General features: G+C 42.5%; 1 protein-coding gene across 1 annotated transcript in view; it reads right to left on the reverse strand.

Moving 5' to 3' along the window:
• LOC311233643 (transmembrane protein 163a) overlaps positions 1–18800 on the reverse strand; it is a 66299-nt gene that overhangs the window by 37468 nt on the left and 10031 nt on the right. Inside the window, exons 3-4 of the mRNA XM_084320609.1 lie at positions 1897–1940; positions 633–724 (exon numbers count right to left, since the gene is read on the reverse strand). Of these exons, the coding sequence (XP_084176735.1) occupies positions 633–724; positions 1897–1940 (136 nt within the window). The remainder of the gene's footprint in view (positions 1–632; positions 725–1896; positions 1941–18800) is intronic.

The following is an 18800-nucleotide window of genomic DNA, read 5'->3' on the forward strand; positions in this document are numbered from 1 at the left end:
GGAAGGCGGACATGGCCGGTTAGCCTTCGAGAGAGGTGTTAGTTGGACAATGCCTAGGCTAACCGGCCATGTCCGCTTCCCTTCATTGTGCTAAGCTAGGCTAATGTGCAGCCAGATAGCTTTCTACTGAACAGGTGAAAGCTGGTGAATGCGGTTGAATGCTGGTGAATGCTGGTGAAAGCTGGTGAATGCGGTTGAATGCTGGTGAATGCTGGTGAAAGCTGGTGAATGCATGTGAATGCTGGTGAAAGCTGGTGAATGCTGGTGAATGCAGGTGAATGCTGGTGAAAGCTGGTGAATGCAGGTGAATGCTGGTGAATGCAGGTGAATGCAGGTGAATGCAGGTGAATGCAGGTGAATGCTGGTGAATGCAGGTGAATGCTGGTAAATGCTGGTGAATGCAGGTGAATGCAGGTGAATGCTGGTGAATGCTGGTGAATGCAGGTGAATGCAGGTGAATGCTGGTGAATGCAGGTGAATGCAGGTGAATGCAGGTGAAAGCTGGTGAATGCAGGTGAATGCAGGTGAATGCAGGTGAATGCTGGTGAATGCAGGTGAATGCAGGTGAATGCAGGTGAATGCAGGTGAATGCAGGTGAATGCTGGTGAATGCAGGTGAATGTAACTACTCACATGTACTCGCGATGCGCCGAGTGGACAGCAGCAGCGTTGCTATAGCGCCATAATACAATAATGGAGGACAGCACATCCAAGGTGGCATCAAACTACAGGAACACACAAGGGACAAGTGACATTAGATCTTGAGGTAAACCATTTGAAAATGTGTGACATTAGATATTGAGGTAAACCATTTGAGACTGTGTGACATTAGATATTGAGGTAAACCATTTGAGACTGTGTGACATTAGATCTTGAGGTAAACCATTTGAGATTGTGTGACATTAGATATTGAGGTAAACCATTTGAGATTGTGTGACATTAGATCTTGAGATAGAACATTTGAGACTATGGGTATCTAACAGGGGGAAAGGTTTTACATTCTGTGGGTATATATTTGTTTCAACTTAATTGTCAGCTTGGTTCTTATCAATCAGTATTTGTATTGTTATTGTCTGCATTGCTTTTCTTCTGTCTATTTTATGCTCATTGTATCTCTATTTTACTGCTGTGACACGCTTTGGGCTGCAATTCTCGAATTCTGGAACATAAGTGGCTTTATTCACATGTATTCCTGAAGAGTTTGACTTATAGATGGAACAATAAGCTCTTTGGAACTTTCTTAAGCAGAATAAATCAGAACAACAGAGAAGACACTGTGACCCTACTGTATATCACTTTGAATTAGATGTCTACAATGAGAGGACTAGCCTACAATTGAGTCTCCTCTCTCTCGCCACGTGACCTTTCCTCTTATATTGTGTTGTGCTCACGGTTACATTCTATTATCTAAGTTAGGTTACTCAATAACCACCAAGTGTAAAGCTGCTTGTTTTGATTAACTGATTATTAGGCTCCATTCAGTTGAAGGACTAGACATGGTCTGAGCAGGTGGAGATGCCGCCCATCTCAGTGCAAGAGGGTTCTCTTTGAGCCACACACAGGCGTAGGCGCAATTGCGCCCAACAGAACAGGACCTATAACCCTCTGTGGTTTAGTTAGTTATCTCTCTCTCTGTGTGTGTGTGTGTGTGTGTGTGTGTGTGTGTGTGTGTGTGTGTGTGTGTGTGTGTGTGTGTGTGTGTGTGTGTGTGTGTGTGTGTGTGTGTGTGTGTGTGTGTGTGTGTGTGCGTGCGTGCGTGCGTGCGTGCGTGCGTGCGTGCGTGCGTGCGTGCGTGCGTGCGTGCGTGCGTGCGTGCGTGCGTGCGTGTGTGTGTGTTTTAACAAGACCTATAGCCCTCAGTGGTTTAGTTCATTGAAAAGAGTTCAGAGTGCCTTACCGCAAATCCAAAGGCTGAGGCACTGTGTCGCATGATGGAAACAGCTGCAAGATGAAAGAGAGAGAGGGGGGGGGAGGGAGAGGGAGAGGGAGAAAATGTTATTGCCATGTATCATACTGTGCACCATGAATGAAAGACACAGCTCATTCATTGCGTGTTACTGTTACTGTTACTGTTACTGGGCTACATGACATTTATGAGCTAAATGGCCTTTGAAAGTGCCGTCTAGAAGCCTGGGCACAGCAGCATGACATCAGCAGCAACATCTGCTGTCTGTTCATCCATCCTGAGTGATACGGTATGTCAAACACCATCATGTCAAACATCACCACGGAGAAACCACCACAACCACAACATGATGGAGGAGAAACAACAAAATCCTCATCCATCCATTGTGGAGCCTGATCACCTGTCTGATAAATATATACACGTTGTTTTGTGTTTTTTTTCTCTTGCTGTTGTTTTGAATGTGAGCATGATTCCAATTATGATGTGGCAATTGATTGGATGGTTTGGGGATACGTGTCGTGCCAAAATGTCTGGGTTCATTGTTCATTGCACAGCTTTGGGGATTGGGGATAAAGGTTGGTAATTTGGTATGGGAGGTTGCCTATGTTATTAGTGCTTCGTGACAGCTCCCTGTGTGGTGTATACTTCGTCTGATCATGGGTCAGAGTTGTGCAGGTAAGTGACGTGTTGTGAACTTGTCATTTTTGCGGTCGGAGTTGGGAAGGTCACTCGTTGACAGACTTGCTGACGTGCTGATGTTTTTGACTTTTATTCATAATTTTTTATAACCATTAGGTTAACACTGCCACTCACGAGATATCTCGGGTTTCCGATAGTTATGTTGAAAGCCACTCACGAGATTTCTCTGAATCTTTTTTTTCTTCTTTTTTTTAGCGATCTGAAATCATATTGCATCACGCGAGCCTACCCTAGTATACGCGAGCGCCGCCGGCGATCAGATGTGGAAAAAAGCGCCCCCCTATCGTCTCCCAGATGACATAAGGGATTTTGGGATGGACTCAATGAAAATGGATGGGGAAAAAAATCCTGTACTCCACATTTTCCAGTCCACTGATGCAGCCGGGGTTATCACAGTTCATTCTGGAGCCTCTGAGACCCGCGGAATCATGTACTGCACTGTACACACGTTGGATCCATACACTTATCGATTTTTTCGAATGGTGATCAGGAATTGGAATATACCAGTTGGATACCATCTGATGTCAGGTAAGGAATCTATGTTATCAGTGTTAGGATAATCAGACTAATTTTGATGAAGATATAAGCTGTTTTGTGAAATGGGCTCTTTCGGTTTCACTGTAAAAGTCCAAGAGGAAATGAACACGGCGATTATCCGTGCGCGGCTCGAATGTGCTTGCGTGCACGTATAATATTGATCATCTAGCGTTTATTTGAAAACTATTCATAAATAGGCCGACAAATATCAACGTTCTGGAATATTCCAGTAAAAGACGATTATCATAGAATGGTCTAGAATGAACTGTTTTTTACCTCAAAACGGGTGCTTTTCAAAATGCTCTCAAACGGAAATGAAGCGATAAAAACCAATCTGCCTTGACAGCACTGACTGGAAAAGGATTCTTTGATAAGCGACGGGCAGATTAGACACATAGCCATAATTTAAAACATAGATTAGGCGATATTAAGCGTAACATTGGCGCCGATGGTGGCATTGAAGCGCTAACTCTGGCGCCACCTCGTGGCACTCAAAGTGTTAAAGTATCTAATCAGTCTTTTCTTTTTTTGATTACTATGTGTTTGTTATTTCTAAATCAGAAGTTTTATTCACATTATGAGAAGAAAAATAGTGTAATTGTGGAGGAATAAAACTGTACCTTCCCTCATTTGAGCTCTCACCCTTCCCCCCCAATTGTCCAGTCCCTCCTTTGACCCCCACCCCCTCCCGTCGGTATATAAGTGGCCCCTCAGGGAGGGGGTCTGTCTCCTCTCTCCTGGTGATGAAGCTGGTCACTGGGACAGGGGCCACCCAAGCCATATTCTCTAACTTTGTATTTGATACCTTCATTCTGAGTTAATAAATTGTATTAACCGGATCTCCATTGACTGAGTAAGTTATTATGTAATCAACACCATCCATCCATTCATCCATCTGTCTATCCGTCCATCTGTCCATCCATCCATCCATCCATTCATCCATCCATCCACCCAGCTATTATCATCACTATAAATGTTTTTTTCTGAATATTTAAAGTTTTTTTTTAAAGACAATACAAACATGACAAGACAAACTAAGACAAAATAATAATAATAATAATAATAATAATAATAATAATAATAATAATAATAATAATAATAATAATAATAATAATAATAATAATAATAATAATAATAATAATAATAATAATAATAATAATAATAATAATAATAATAATAATAATAATAATAATAATAATAATAATAATAATAATAATAATAATAATAATAATAATAATAATAATAACAACAAGGGGGTGAGGGGGGGGAGGGTTGCAGAGTGTTGCAAAGGTTCAGTAGTACACAAACATTCAAGATAGTGATCTAATAAAGTTCCAGGGACCTTGAAGCCCATCAGGCTTTATCACTATAAATGTTGTTATTCTTCTCTCCTCTTAGATTAGAGTAGACTGAGTAGTGCTAATCAGATGTATGTACAGAGCTGTAATATAATATGTACAGTGATACAGGTATAAAGACTAGTATGTCTTTAGTAGTGTCGGTAGTAGTCATACCGGCCAGCAGTGTAACTAGTAAGAGTAGGATATGTACAGCTGTAGATATAGTATCTAGGTAAGTACAGACAGGTGTGGATAGATAGATAGATAGATATATACTGTACAGTGAGAATAAATATTACATCTCATTACATCTATCCATCAACACCCCCCCCCCCCTGCCATCTTCCTATCTCTCTTGCCCACGCTCTCAAGGAACAGACAGAATGTTCCTTTTCCACTCATACAAGTTTGGACTGGGTGCATGAGACAAGCAACGAAAAGCCTGTCCCTACAAGACACGGACCATGTTGACACACCAAAACACAAGACAAAGTGCAGTACGAAACGGGGCTCTTTTGCCTAGAGGTCGCTGTTTGATGGCAACACAGATTCTACCTTTAAGGCAAAGTGTGTGCTGTGCAAAGACCTTGCCCCCCAACACACAGGTAGCGATCCCACAGTTACGCCTTCCCCTACGGGTACTTTAAGCTATCGATCAGCACCCTCCCTCTGTCCACCTCTCGTATCTCTCTCTCTCTGCTCCTGCCATGAACAAAGGGTGGAAACAGAGATACAGATAGACACACACAGTCAGACAGACAGACAGACAGACAGACAGACAGACAGACAGACAGACAGACAGACAGACAGACAGACAGACAGAAGGACTCTCCTCTCTCTGTAAACCAGCTCCTATGTTTATTTTTAGCCAGCTAACAGACTATTTGGGGCACATGTGTCCCAATAGATTAAATGGGATGCATTTCATTTCTTTCTCACTCTATCTCTCTGTTTTTATACAGTTCTAAGTTATGTTAATAGCGTTTTATGAACTCATCTCTCCTCTTTCTCTTTCCATACATCCCTCCCTCTCTCTCTCCATAGTTCTACTGTAAAAACTAAAATGTGTATCACTATCACGTGTTCTTCCAGCACCTGTACGAGTAATCTAACAAGCTAACTGCCTGTCAATCAAAGGAGTTTGGACGCGTTACAACCTAAACTTAAAGGTAACCAACAAAGGTTTCTTGTAAACAGCTCACTTTTGTTTACCTTTTCTGTTTTCTGTTGTCAACAAGCTGAATACATGTCCTACCTCATACCTTGTGCAAAGTACATTTTCCAAATCTCCATTTTCATTTACTCCCACAATGTTTATGTTCTCGCAGCTGCGCACCGCGTCTGATGTTCTAAATGTGTGAAATGTTGCATCACCTCTCTCAGCGAGGAGACTTCCCGTGAAGATGGATCTTGAGATATGACGTCTGCAGTAACAGATTATGTTGCTATTCTTTGAATGCAGATGTAGGATTCTGTTCACACTGACCCAAACGCACCGCACCACGGAGTCAACCATCCAGGGTTTGATTCAACCAGACTAAAACAAGGTCAGTGTTCCTAAAGCACTCAATTGAAGTCTAGAACAGTTCAAACAATACAACGCTGTCACCAACCTGTGATGTCACTGAGATGTAAAATTTGGAGCTGCTCCATAGAGTGCATTGGGAAAGATGGTAAATAAACACATGTTCTGGTTTAGAACTGATTGAACTAATAACTGAATTGATCACACATTGAATGCGGGGCAGCCTTGACCAAAGTAAATAAACCAGAGGGAGCACGGATGTGATCGATGTACGTGAGGCCCCGCATCAAGTCGGAGCGACAATCGAACTGCTTTGCATGGAGTGTCAGCTACGGGAGACATCCGTCCATGAGCTGTCGCATCCAGGGCAAGTTCTACAGACACCCGATGGCCCATGCTCAAGAGTCCCGGCTGGGAGTGAAGCCCCAGATCGATCGGAGGAGAGGCAGAGTGGAGTTCTGCACACACGCCCACAGCAACAGTTCACCGCCCATCGGAGGACACAGTGCCGTCGGCGGTTCGTGAGGAGAATGCCCGGAGCTCCGCGGAGGAGCTGAAACACACCTTCTCCTCCAAGGGGCTGCACTGTTTACATCTTAACGTGTGCAGCCTACTGCCTAAGATAGTCCAGGTCCGGCAACTTGCAGCCAGTGGCAAGGTTCAGTGTTGTAGTCGAGTCACTAAATCTCGAGTCCGAGTCGAGTCTCGAGTCCCCAGTGTTCGAGTCCGAGTCCAAGTCTGAGTCATCAAAGAAGAGTTTGAGTCGAGTCCGAGTCGAGTCCCCATAACCCTAGTCTGAATCCGAGTCCAAGTCATCGAGGTTGAGTCACCTCCACTCTGACAGTCAAAGAGCTGACATACAAATAAAAATGGTTTACATTAAACATTAATGACACAGCAGTCACCATTTCAAAGGGACTTTTAGGGTCTATTACAAATGTATTTTAATAAATAACTGTATTTATCATTTAACAGAGTCATCAGTGCTCAAGTCCAAGTCGAGTCACACGTCCTGAAAATCAGTCCAGGACTCGAGCATTGACTGCATTCGGACTCGGAAGGTGCAGACGAGGACTCTGACTTGTTAATTGATAAACCCTGTTATTTATTATTATAATCTTTTTGTAATAGGCCCTAAACTCCCTTTGAAATGGTGATCGTTGTGTCATTCATGTTTAATGTAAACCATTTTTGTATGTCAGCTCTTTTTCACAACAATTAACTGAGCCCACAAGAATCACTGATCGTACTGAAACTCGAATTGATTTAATTATGGTATCAGACAAAAGTAACATTTCTCAAAGTGGTGTCATTGTGTATGGAATCAGCGATAATTTTTTTACTTACTGTACAAGGAAAGTTAGGAGAGTATACCTGTGAACTGTCACAAAACTATAAAGAGTAGATCTATGAGGGGATACGATATTGACAAGTTCAAGGATTTTATAAAAGGCACAGACTGGTCAGAGGGTATGGATAGTGAGGATGTAGACACAGCATGGAACCATTTCCAGAGGAATTTCCTCCGGGTTTTAGATCAAATAGCTCCAGTAAAGGAGGTCAGGATCAAACAGAGGACCCAGCCATGGGTGAATAAAGATATCCTAGACACCATTCAGCTAAGAGATAAGGTCCTGAATAACTTTAAGCATAATAAGGTGCCAGAGTGCTTTATCGAATACAAAAACCTCAGGAATAAAGTACAAAGAATGGTAGACGATACAAAGAAACTTTTCTTCAAGACTAAGATTTAAGAACACAAAGGTAACTCCAAAAAGCTATTACTTACTAGGGACCAAGGAGAAGCCCAAGGATAAACAAAGTAACATATAGGCTTAATGATTTATGGGTCTGTAAGCTGTGATAAAACTAGTGTTGCAGAGAGTTTCAACCATTTATTTTACGACCATCGCTAGTGACCTGGTGCAGAAACGTCCTGCCAACTCAGGAGAATATGGAGAAGCTTTTGTGAAAAAGTTCTATGAGGCTAAAGGGGTTGGAGAAGAGCAGTTCTCATTTAACATACTGTCAGTCACAAAAGTCACACAATTGCACAAGGGCCAAGGTCGGGAGTTCAAAAAGGCCAGGGTCACTGCGTTGTATAAAAGAAGAGTAGGAAGGATGAACAAAGCAACTACAGACCTGTGTCCATATTAAGTGTTCTCTGCAAGGTACTAGAAAGAGCCATGTATGATCAGATGGTCAGCTACGTCAACCAGTTTAATATTCTATCTACATGATCTGCAGTCAGGGTTTAGAAAACATCTTTGTCTTGTTTGATCTTTTTGACAGATACCATAAAAAAAGAGGCAGAAACTAGAGGCTGACATGTGAGTGGATTTTGACTCCCGCTCCTTCCCACTCCCACAGAAATAATCCCATCCCATCCCAATCCCAAGTGAGAGTTAAAAAAAATCCCACTCCCTCCCACTCCCACAGAAGATTGATCCCAATCCCGTCCCAATCCCGAGCCAAACTTTTATAGAATCCCACTCCCATCCCACTCCTGTTTACCAATCCTGCTCCGTTTTTCTTCCTCAGTATAAAATATGCAGTACATGGGTCACATTATGTCTGCCTTAAATATAAAACCACCAAACATTTACATTAGTGATGCACCGATGTGAAAATTGTGGCAGATACGATAACAGATATTAATATTGCTGTTCTGGCCGATACCGATATTTACCGATGTCGATATCTCTGTATAGAAAACACATTTTTTATGATAATCAAATAAAGAGCTATTTTCCAAAAGGCTTTTTTTTTTACTTTTGTAATTTATTTTCAGAAATGACTGATATTTTTAAACAATTTAAGACCAAAACATCGCTCTGCTCAACCTAACAGGCTTGAGGTTGCATGCCGGATGCAGTACTAGACTTCCGGTGTAGTTCGTTTCGCTTGTGCTGCAGTGTTTTGTGACTGAATGAAAACTACGAGGGTGAGAAATGTTCAAATATCACTCCCGTCCAAATCCTGTTGATTTTGTTGTCATAGTTCCCACTCCCTTCTGCTCCCATTGACTTTTACTCCCGGTCCTGCCCAATCACGGGATTCAAAGTGAAATTTACTCCCATCCCGTGGGAATCCTGTGGGAATCCCAAAAAGATGTCATCCTCTAGCATTTGATACAGTGAACCACCAGATCCTGCTCTCCAATGAAAAGGCCATGGGCTTTAATAGGGAGGCTGTGTTATGGGTACTGTCCTACCTCACATGGAGAGTTCAGAGGGTAGAGGTTGCAGGTGCTCTTTCAGACCCCAGGGACCTTACCTGCGGGGTCCCTCAGGGAAGTATACTGGGGCCGCTATTGTTCTTACTGTTCATAAATGACATGGAGGCAGCCTGTACCTGTCATTGTATGCCGATGACTCGGCCTTACTGGTAACTGGTGAGTGTATAGAGACAGTCAGAACAACCATAGGCAAAGAGCTAAAAACAGTTAACAGCTGGCTCAACAATAACAAACTATCCTTGCATCTAGGGAAATCAGAATGCATAGTCTTTGCAAATAAGGGGAATCTTAATAAGGTCACCTCTTTCTCTGTGGAATGCAATGGAGCAAAGTTAATGCAGAAAAGTTCCATTAAGTATCTGGGCTGTGAGCTGGAACAGAGTATGAAAAGTTAGACGGTGGCCCTCATAGTGTTAAATAAGATACATGCCAGGGCAAAGTACCTGGACAGGGACACCATGATAACGTTAGCCTCAGCGTTTGGTCCAATGCCACTTCGATTACACCTGCCTAACCTGGTACAGTGGCATTACCAAATCAACTAAAGAGAAGCTCCAGAAAGCCCAGAACAAACTGATTAGAGTAGTCTTAAATCTTAGTTATAGAAGTTGTATCTGCCCATACCACCATAAAAAGCTAAACTAGCTCCCTGTCGAAAATAGAGTTCAACAGCTCAGACTGATTCTGGTGTACAAACTTCTGGCAGGACAGTGTCTAAATTATTTCAATGGGTACTTTCAGCATGTCAGGGATGCACATAACATGAACACCAGGGCCAGTATAGCAGATCTGAAAGTTCCTAACTATAAAAGTAAACTAGCCAGAAGTACATTTCTTTACACAGGGAGTGACGAATGGAACAATATTCCGAATACCGTCAAAACTGCTCAGTCAATGACTAGCTTTAAAGTTCAGCTAAAAAAGAGGGCGAGGGGCAGGTTAGGATAAGACTCCAGGCAGATACTTTACAACCTAATGTCTGCTCTTGTTTGACCTGAATTGTTTTTATTATGCTTATTGTAATGTTTTTATTGTGATGTGATTTGTAGGATATCAATAAATCAACAATTGTATACAAGTTTCCCACTACAGTGCTTGCTGCTGTGCCTTAATGACCACAATAGAAATAAGTTTTACTTTTTTGCGTAATCCTGGTGAATTTGTATGCATACAGTACCATGTGTATTCTTAATTTGTTGAATAAAATAAAATAAAATCACTTCAATGATTCAAATTACTTCAATCACATAAATTCTAAAATTGAGTGTCAATATGGTAGTAGAGTCATCAGAGAGGAGAGGATAGGGAGGAGAGGAGAAGAGAGGAGGGGAGAGGAGAGGGGGGAGGGGAGAGGGTGAGAGGAGAGGAGAGGAGAAGAGAAGAGAAGAGAGGAGAAGAGAAGAGAAGAGAAGAGAAGAGAAGAGAAGAGAAGAGAAGAGAAGAGAAGAGAAGAGAAGAGAAGAGAAGAGAAGAGAAGAGAAGAGAAGAGAAGAGAAGAGAAGAGAAGAGAAGAGAAGAGAAGAGAAAAGAAGAGAAGAGAGGAGAGGAGAGGAGAGGCGGAGCACAGAGTGGGGGAGGTGAAAGCAGACGTACAGCATTGGGGTTACATATAACATCATTACAGTAATCTGATTACCAACCTACTGTACAAACACAGTAATCAGATTATAGACACTTTATGTATTGGGCTAGTTGTAGGATTATTAATGTTTGAAGGGAACAAGGACACATAAGCCTCTTTGGCACATGAACTCTGGACAACGCTCTGAGGATCAGGCGTTGCCTGTAGCCCTTTCACACATGTAGCACACAACATGGCAGACACATTCTCACATATGGAAATACTGTGAGGGGTGGCATCCGAGTAGAGAGAGTTATGGAAACCTTTTTGGATGACAAGCAAACAACGTTTCATATCTCTCGTCCTCATATTTATATTTTACTGCTGTGATTGGGCTGCAATTTGACTTTGAATAATCCAGTGGATTTTATTACTGCTGCTGTTGTTCCGATCTGTTTCAGAAAAGAGCAACTGTGCGGAGCGGGGGAGAAACCCAGCCTAATCCAGATCTAAATCTTCATCCATACCCATTAAGAATGTAAATAGGAGTTGACAGAAGGTGAATTAAAGTAAATAGGATGTTGTAGGTTTGCACATGAATATGTGGGTGTGGTAGTTTTTATTGGAAACCTGTTGGGTTCAGTGGAGCAGGAGTATTTTAACAGTTAGCACAACAAAGCCTGCTTGGTTTTGATCGCATTGTTTACATGTGAAGAACTTTCTCTCACGATTCATCAGACCAGCAAGGCGTCATCCGCACTGAATTCTGATCGCCACGCCTCTTTTTTTTGGGGGGGGGGGGGGGACAACTCAAGGAATAAACAGGGATTAGACGTTTGTTCATAAACTACAACTTTAGGACAAAACACACAGATATAAATCACACCAAAGACTATCAAGGTCCAGAAATAGTCATTACCTCTTAGTTTTACGTCACTTGGAGATTCATAAGCGTAATATTAAATGTCCAGGTAAGGAAATGAGGAACCATAAGGAAGACTGGAGGAGCCTGAATGGATCAAAGGGATGTCCGATATTATCGGCCGACCGATATTATCGGCCGATATCGGCAGTAAAATTTTTTTTTTTTTTTTAACCTTTATTTACCCAGGCAAGCAAGTAAGAACCAATTCTTATTTTATTTATTGTCAAAAGTATGCATGTTGGTTTAATTCAACAACAAGAGATATGTAATGTTAATTTTAACTTTTTTAATTATCATATTTTGCACCGATAATGCTTACATTTAGAAAGCCTTTTGAATGCATCCAGTGAAATTATTAGTTACCTGAAATTATTCCGTTTTTTTGGGGGGAAACCCTGCATATATCGGTATCGGTTGATATCGGTATCGGTATCGGTATCGAAATTAAGAGTTGGACAATATCGGAATATCGGTATCGGTAAAAAAGCCAATATCGGACATCCCTAGATCAAACCCAAAACACAATGGCACGAACGCTCAATGACGGTCAGTGTTGGAAAGTAATTGCTTGACTTAACATAGTGCACTAACAAAACAAACGTTTCAAACAATGTAAGAGTTCTGCAGGCAGTTTTCCTGCAGGCCAAAATACCACGGTGGTCAATAGGAACGGTGTCTGTGTTTCCCCCAAAAGTAGGCGCAGCCGCTGAAAAAGCCAGTCCCAGATTTGCCGGGTCTGGTGTTTAGCAGGAGTGCTCACATCCATGGGGTAATTCAAGAGACAGGGCAACGGTGCAGGTGATGGAACGTATTCGTGTATTCGTTACAATACTTAAGTACTGTTTTGGGGGGATTTGTACTTTACTCAAGTATTATTAGGTTTGTATACTTGTACTTTTACTCAATTACATTTCAGAGAAAAAATACATACTTTTTACTCCTTACATTTAAAATGGAGACCTACAAAGTACAAATCTCGCAGGTCCAACCATTTTCCAACCATTTTCTTGACTTTAATTAGTATATTTGTTTCTCTGGCCGAACTAACGTTAACATTATTAATCCTGCGGCTGCACTTTATTCAAAAGCAGCCAATCAAAATCCCCATCAATGAAAAATTAACCCGCCCATACCCATGCTGATTGGTCCTTGTGCAAGACTAGAAAGCGGGGATCTTTGATTAAACACCTGCTATCAGAAGCAGTTTTTACTTGTACTTTTTAGTACTTAAGTACATTTAAAAGTAGAAACCTTTTTTCTTTTACTCAAGTGTGTTTTGAGCCAGATACTCTGACTTTTACTTGAGTAAGATTTTGAGACGGTACCCATACTTTCACTTAAGTATAATTTCTTGGTACTTTTTACACCCCTGATTTTAACAGGGCCGGAAGAGGCAGGGCAAAGGTGCAGGTGCTCAAGGCCCATCTGTGGATGTGTTTGGTGGCATTACATGTCTATCACAGACAACAGTGTGTTGCAGGCTGGGAGTCACATTCTGCCATCTGTTGCTGCTCTGCCTCCTCCCTCTCCTCCTCCTCCTCCCCCTCCTCCTCCCCCTCCTCCTTCTCCTCACTCCCTCATTAGTGTTAGACACACACACACGCCACCCCTGCGTGTACACACACATGCACACGTATACTATACACACATACATATAGGTGTAACGGAGGTACCGCGTGTCTATCCACAGTCACGATGGACTGTGTATAGTGAAGTGGCTGTGGACGTTAAGCGGTACTGCAAGTAAACTCACTCCCCAGAGTCATCCAGACCCATTACTAAGAAGTTAATTCACCTCTTGGTATAGTGGTCTGCGATGCCGCCCGCGGCACGGGAGACCGGGGTTCAACTCCCACTCAGGGCATGTCAAAATTAGGCCGGTTACACAGGCACACACATACACACACACACACGCACATGCTGTACAGAGGCACGCACACAGGCACGCATGTAGATGTACACAGATGCACACTCAAATGTGCATGCAACACATGCACACACACACGCACATACACACCACACACACCAGTATACATACTATCTCTTTATCCTCCCCATCTTTCACCTTCCTCCTCCCACTCTTCGTCTCACCCGCCCTAGATCATATCAGGACACATGGGTTTATGATAATTCATCTTGTTTCATTGTATTAAATGTGTGTCTTGCTTCATAATGATGAGGTGTACGATAAAACCATTTAATGCACACGTAGTTCGGCTCAAGTTTAATCACCGTTCTAAATTCATCTGCTACCCAACCTGTAACTGTAGCAACATTAAAGAGCACAGCTGTCAGATCTTTACTCATTATCAATTGCAGCAAAGCACAGCTGTCTCATCATCTTGATAAACTAACGACCGGGAAGTACAAAACTTTCACCAAAAATTAGCAAATCCTTTTATTTTATATTGTTGGCAAATAATGAATTATTTTTATGAAAAACGTGTAGGTTTGCGTTAAACGGTTCTAAGGCACTCTGCTGCGTGTCGGGTGGTTCTTTGCCTCCACGTCACAAGTATATTCAGTTTATATTCAGTTTATATACAGTTTATTTTATTTTATTTTTATTTTAGCCGGTGGGTGGGGATTGGACGTTGTGGACAGCGACTCCTACAGGTCGGTTGGTGCGCCTGTACAGCAGAATCAGGAAGTATTGGGGGCAGCGTGAGCCTCCCATGCGTTACTCCTCGCCACTGAGAGATTGCGCTGTTCACATGAAAAGATGCGACGGCTGCCTCCTTGTGTACCGGAGGAGACACATGATGCAAGGCTTGGTCCTCACTGCAGCCGACCAGTGGGAGGCATAGTCTAGCAACGTTCGAGACAGGGGAGGGGAGAATTGAAGGGAGAATTGGCAAGGCGAAATTGGGATGGGAGAAAAATAGAAAAATAAGGAAAAAAAGTGGATACAAAAAAAAAGCACATTAGGACTGTTTTAAAGCACATTAGGACTATTTTTGAGAAGCACATTAGGACTATTTTTAAGAGCCACAAGAGGCACATTGCTACCAATAAAGGAGTGGACGCCCCACTACTAGAATGCACTGAAGCTGGTGATGTTGGGGAACCTGCCCTGAACTACTAAGCTAGTTTTAGCTAGTTTTAACTAGCAACTAGCTTTAGCTTTTAGCTTAGCCCCGCCTTATCAAAGAGAAAAAGCAATACTATGAGACTGAAAGCTGAGCTGTACAACAAATCTGTCAACCTGTATTCATGTCCATCGGAGTGTTCTGTATATGTGCATATCTCTGCCATGACGCTGTAGAGCCTCTGTCAGTGCTCTCTGTGTGTGTGTGTGTGTGTGTGTGTGTGTGTGTGTGTGTGCGTGTGTGTGCACGCGCATGTGTGTATGATGTCCCTGCATGGCTCTCTCACACGCACACACACACGCACACACACACACACACTTCCATGTTGACTCAATGCTAATGTTCTACTGTGAGTATATAGTACAGTTGCTATCAGTCTTCCCTGCTGTAGGTAGAGCTGACAGCTGTAGGGAAAAGGCCACCTGGTGACTAACGGCTCAATCCACCCGGTATCTCTTATATGTCAATACCGATTTATTTCAATGAGGAATGTTAACTAGCACGCTTTGCCTTTCAATAGCATGAGTTGGTTACAGAATTACACAAATACAGACGCTTTCACCTCATAATGACATTGGGGCTGGGGAGTGGGGAGACACACAAAACATATGGAGCCACAGTGGCTCAGGAGGTAGAGCGGTCGTCTGGTAAATCAGAAGGTTCCCGGTTCGATCCCGGCAGCGTCTGTCCTTGAGCACTTACCCCTGCGCCCGATGAGCAGGTTGGCCCCTTGCACGGTCGCCTCCGCCGTCGGTGTGTGAATGTGTGAGTTTGAATGTTTGTTTGCGTAAAAGCTGTTAGATGCAAACTGCAGTCCATTTACATATGATAACATGTCAAAGTACAGTATATCGGGCGGCCGGGTAGTGCAGCGGACTAAGCGTCTGTCTACCACCACAGAGACAGTGGGATCGAATCCAGCTGCCGCGGTACCTCCGGCTTGGTCGGCCGTCCATACTGACACAATTGGCAGTGTCAGCGGGTGGGAAAGCCGGTGGGGTGGGGTGGGTCCTGGTCGTTGTAAACAGCGACTCCTACAGTTCGGTCGGGGCGCCTGCACAGCGAGGGAAGGATCTGGGGGATGTAGTGTGATCCTTCCACACGTTACACTCTCCCAGTGAGAGTCCGCGCTGCCAGGTGAAAAGAAGCGGTGGGCTGGCTACACATGTGTCGGAGGAAGCATGTGGTAGTCTCCGCCCTCCCAGACCGATGGTAGGGGGTAGAGTGCGCAATGACCAGGAAGGGGATTGGGAATTGACATAACGACTAACATTGGGATGGGAGAAAAACGGAAAAAGGAGGGGGGAAAAGATAATACAAAAATTATAATAATTAAAAGAAGGTACAGTATATCTCACATAATACTGTTTCTGACACGAGGCCAACTAGTGTATATTAACAATGTGTTCATTCACAGTCATTGTAGGGCAGAATTACTTTTATATTCAAAATACATGGGATCGTCTTCTCTCTATGTGAGCTGGTGACGTCAATAGAAAGGCTTATACTGCCACTGTGTGTGTGTATGTGATTAATTGATTTGATTTATTTGAAAGGGGCAGATACAAATACATAGAGAATGCCTGTATCATAGTGTTTGTAGCCAAAGCTCATTTGCAACACCCGTCCCTTAAAGGGCTGACATAAAACATTATAAAATAGGACATACATAAAATCAGTTAGTGTACAAAGTAGACTAGAAGATGCCCTCACTAACATTAGATACACATATACATACACCATGTGTGTGTGTGTGTGTGTGTGTGTGTGTGTGTGTGTGTGTGTGTGTGTGTGTGTGTGTGTGTGTGTGTGTGTGTGTGTGTGTGTGTGTGTGTGTGTGTGTGTGTGTGTGTGTGTGTGTGCGTGCGTGCGTGCGTGCGTGCGTGCGTGCGTGCGTGCGTGCGTGCGTGTGCGTGTTTACTGTCCCATGCTGTTTGGTTTATGGCAGGATGTTCAAACCAGTATGATGCGCCACTGTATGTTCCCTGCCGTCCGTGTTTGCCAAGCAGTGTACTGTATAGTGTGATGGAAAGAAAGGGAGGGTAGGAGCCAGACATGTAACTGTAAGGTGCAGTGGTTTAAAGAATCAGGATGCGTTAACACTGTTGAAAAACAAGTGGAACACGTCTTTGCGCTCCGGGGGGCCTTCACAGCCATGCCTTGCTGCTTCAAGCAGGAAGAAAGACTGTCAGGTTTTAAACTGTGTGAGTCAGTATTTGTATTGTTATCATCTGCATTGATTTGACCCTTTTTATTATTCTCTGCATTGCTTTAATCTATTTTATGCTCATTTATGTCTATTTTACTGCTGTGATGCACTTTGGGCTGCAATTCTTAATGTTTATTATTATTATTATTATTATTATTATTATTATTATTATTATTATTATTATTATTATTATTATTATTATTATTATTATTATTATTATTATTATTATTATTGTTATTATTATTGTTGTTGTTATTATTATTATTATTATTATTATTATTATTATTATTATTATTATTATTATTATTATTATTATTATTATTATTATTATTATTATTATTGAAGCCTGTTAGCCTGACCCTGATCACACACACACCCCTCCAGTCTGTCCTTATCCCTGTCCTTGGCTACTCTACGTTTATTTCTTTGAGCTCCTTATTAATCCAGGGTTTATTGTTGGGGAAGCAGCCTACCTTTTCGGTGGGTACACAATGCTCTCCTCGCAGAACCTGACATGATCTGTAATGCCGTGGGAGAGTCCATCAATGTCATCTCCATGGATCCTGTCCAACAGGTCCCAGTCTGTTGTCCTGAAGCGGCCCCTCAGCTCCTGCTGTTCCACAGTGGGACACGCCTGGTGGTGGCTGACTGACTTTTGACAACAGGCTTGTGATGTTGGTACACGCTTGACTAAGAACTCGAGAACTACTAGGAATGTCTGACCACTAAATGTGTCCGACTCTTACCACCACCAAACCTGCACAGACTACAACATATAGCGTATGACGTATGTCATGCCAGTTAGGGTACCTTGTGTATACTGCACCTGTGTATACTGTTTACTTTACTTTACTCATGGTATATATTCAGATTTGAATTCTTTATTGCACATATGTATTTTAACGTGTAATATCAGATCTAATTGTATTGCCTATATGTATGTATTTCTAATTTTCTACTATTACCCTGCCCATGTACCTCCCCTCCTCCCTTCCCCATGCTGCTATGACGCCCAAATTATTTCCCCATGGGGATCAATAAAGGAATATCTTATCTTAAGTTATGGTCCGATCCCCTGAGTCTTGTGACCCTGTTCGACGCTTCCCGGCTCAATCAGAACCGGGCGGTGGGCCAGAACTCTGACCACGGGACTCGGTGAGTAAAGCTAATGTCATCACCTACGCTACTAGCAATCCATGTAACTTAATGTCCAACTTTAAACGTAGTTTGATTAAAATTATGAATACATTTAATTGTGATCTTACCTGGCGATTCAATCAAATAGTTGTAAATATCAAAGTCAGTGGGATCATTTCTCCAGGAAGTGCAAAGTAAGGAGAAGAGGCACTGAGATAGACAGACTATATTGAGTTTGTTAATATACCTTTTCCTCTCTGGTAGACTTTAGGGTGCTGCAATAAAAAATGTCATGTGTTGAGCTACTGTAGCTACGAGCCTTTTGTTGGCGTATTTGCTTGGTTGCATATTACAGTACGTCGCTGATTGTTTCCCCCCCCCCTCAAAGTATGATGCATTACACTGTTTCTATGTAACCCACATGGAGTCTTGTATTCCTTCCAAGTGGGGACATTTTGTCCTCATGCAGGGCTGTAATTAACACAAGGATGCAATGTCCCCGATGACGTCACTGGTGGCCATATTCAAACTCATTCACTCTCAATAAATGTCAAACTAAATTAACATGTGCAAAACTGTTTAGAGTTTCTGGATGTACTGTGAAAATAAATCAGCATTGTTCTTTGGTGAAGTGC

This window comes from Notolepis coatsorum, assembly GCF_963971535.1.
Source record: "Notolepis coatsorum genome assembly, chromosome: 1".
NCBI lineage: Eukaryota > Metazoa > Chordata > Actinopteri > Aulopiformes > Paralepididae > Notolepis > Notolepis coatsorum.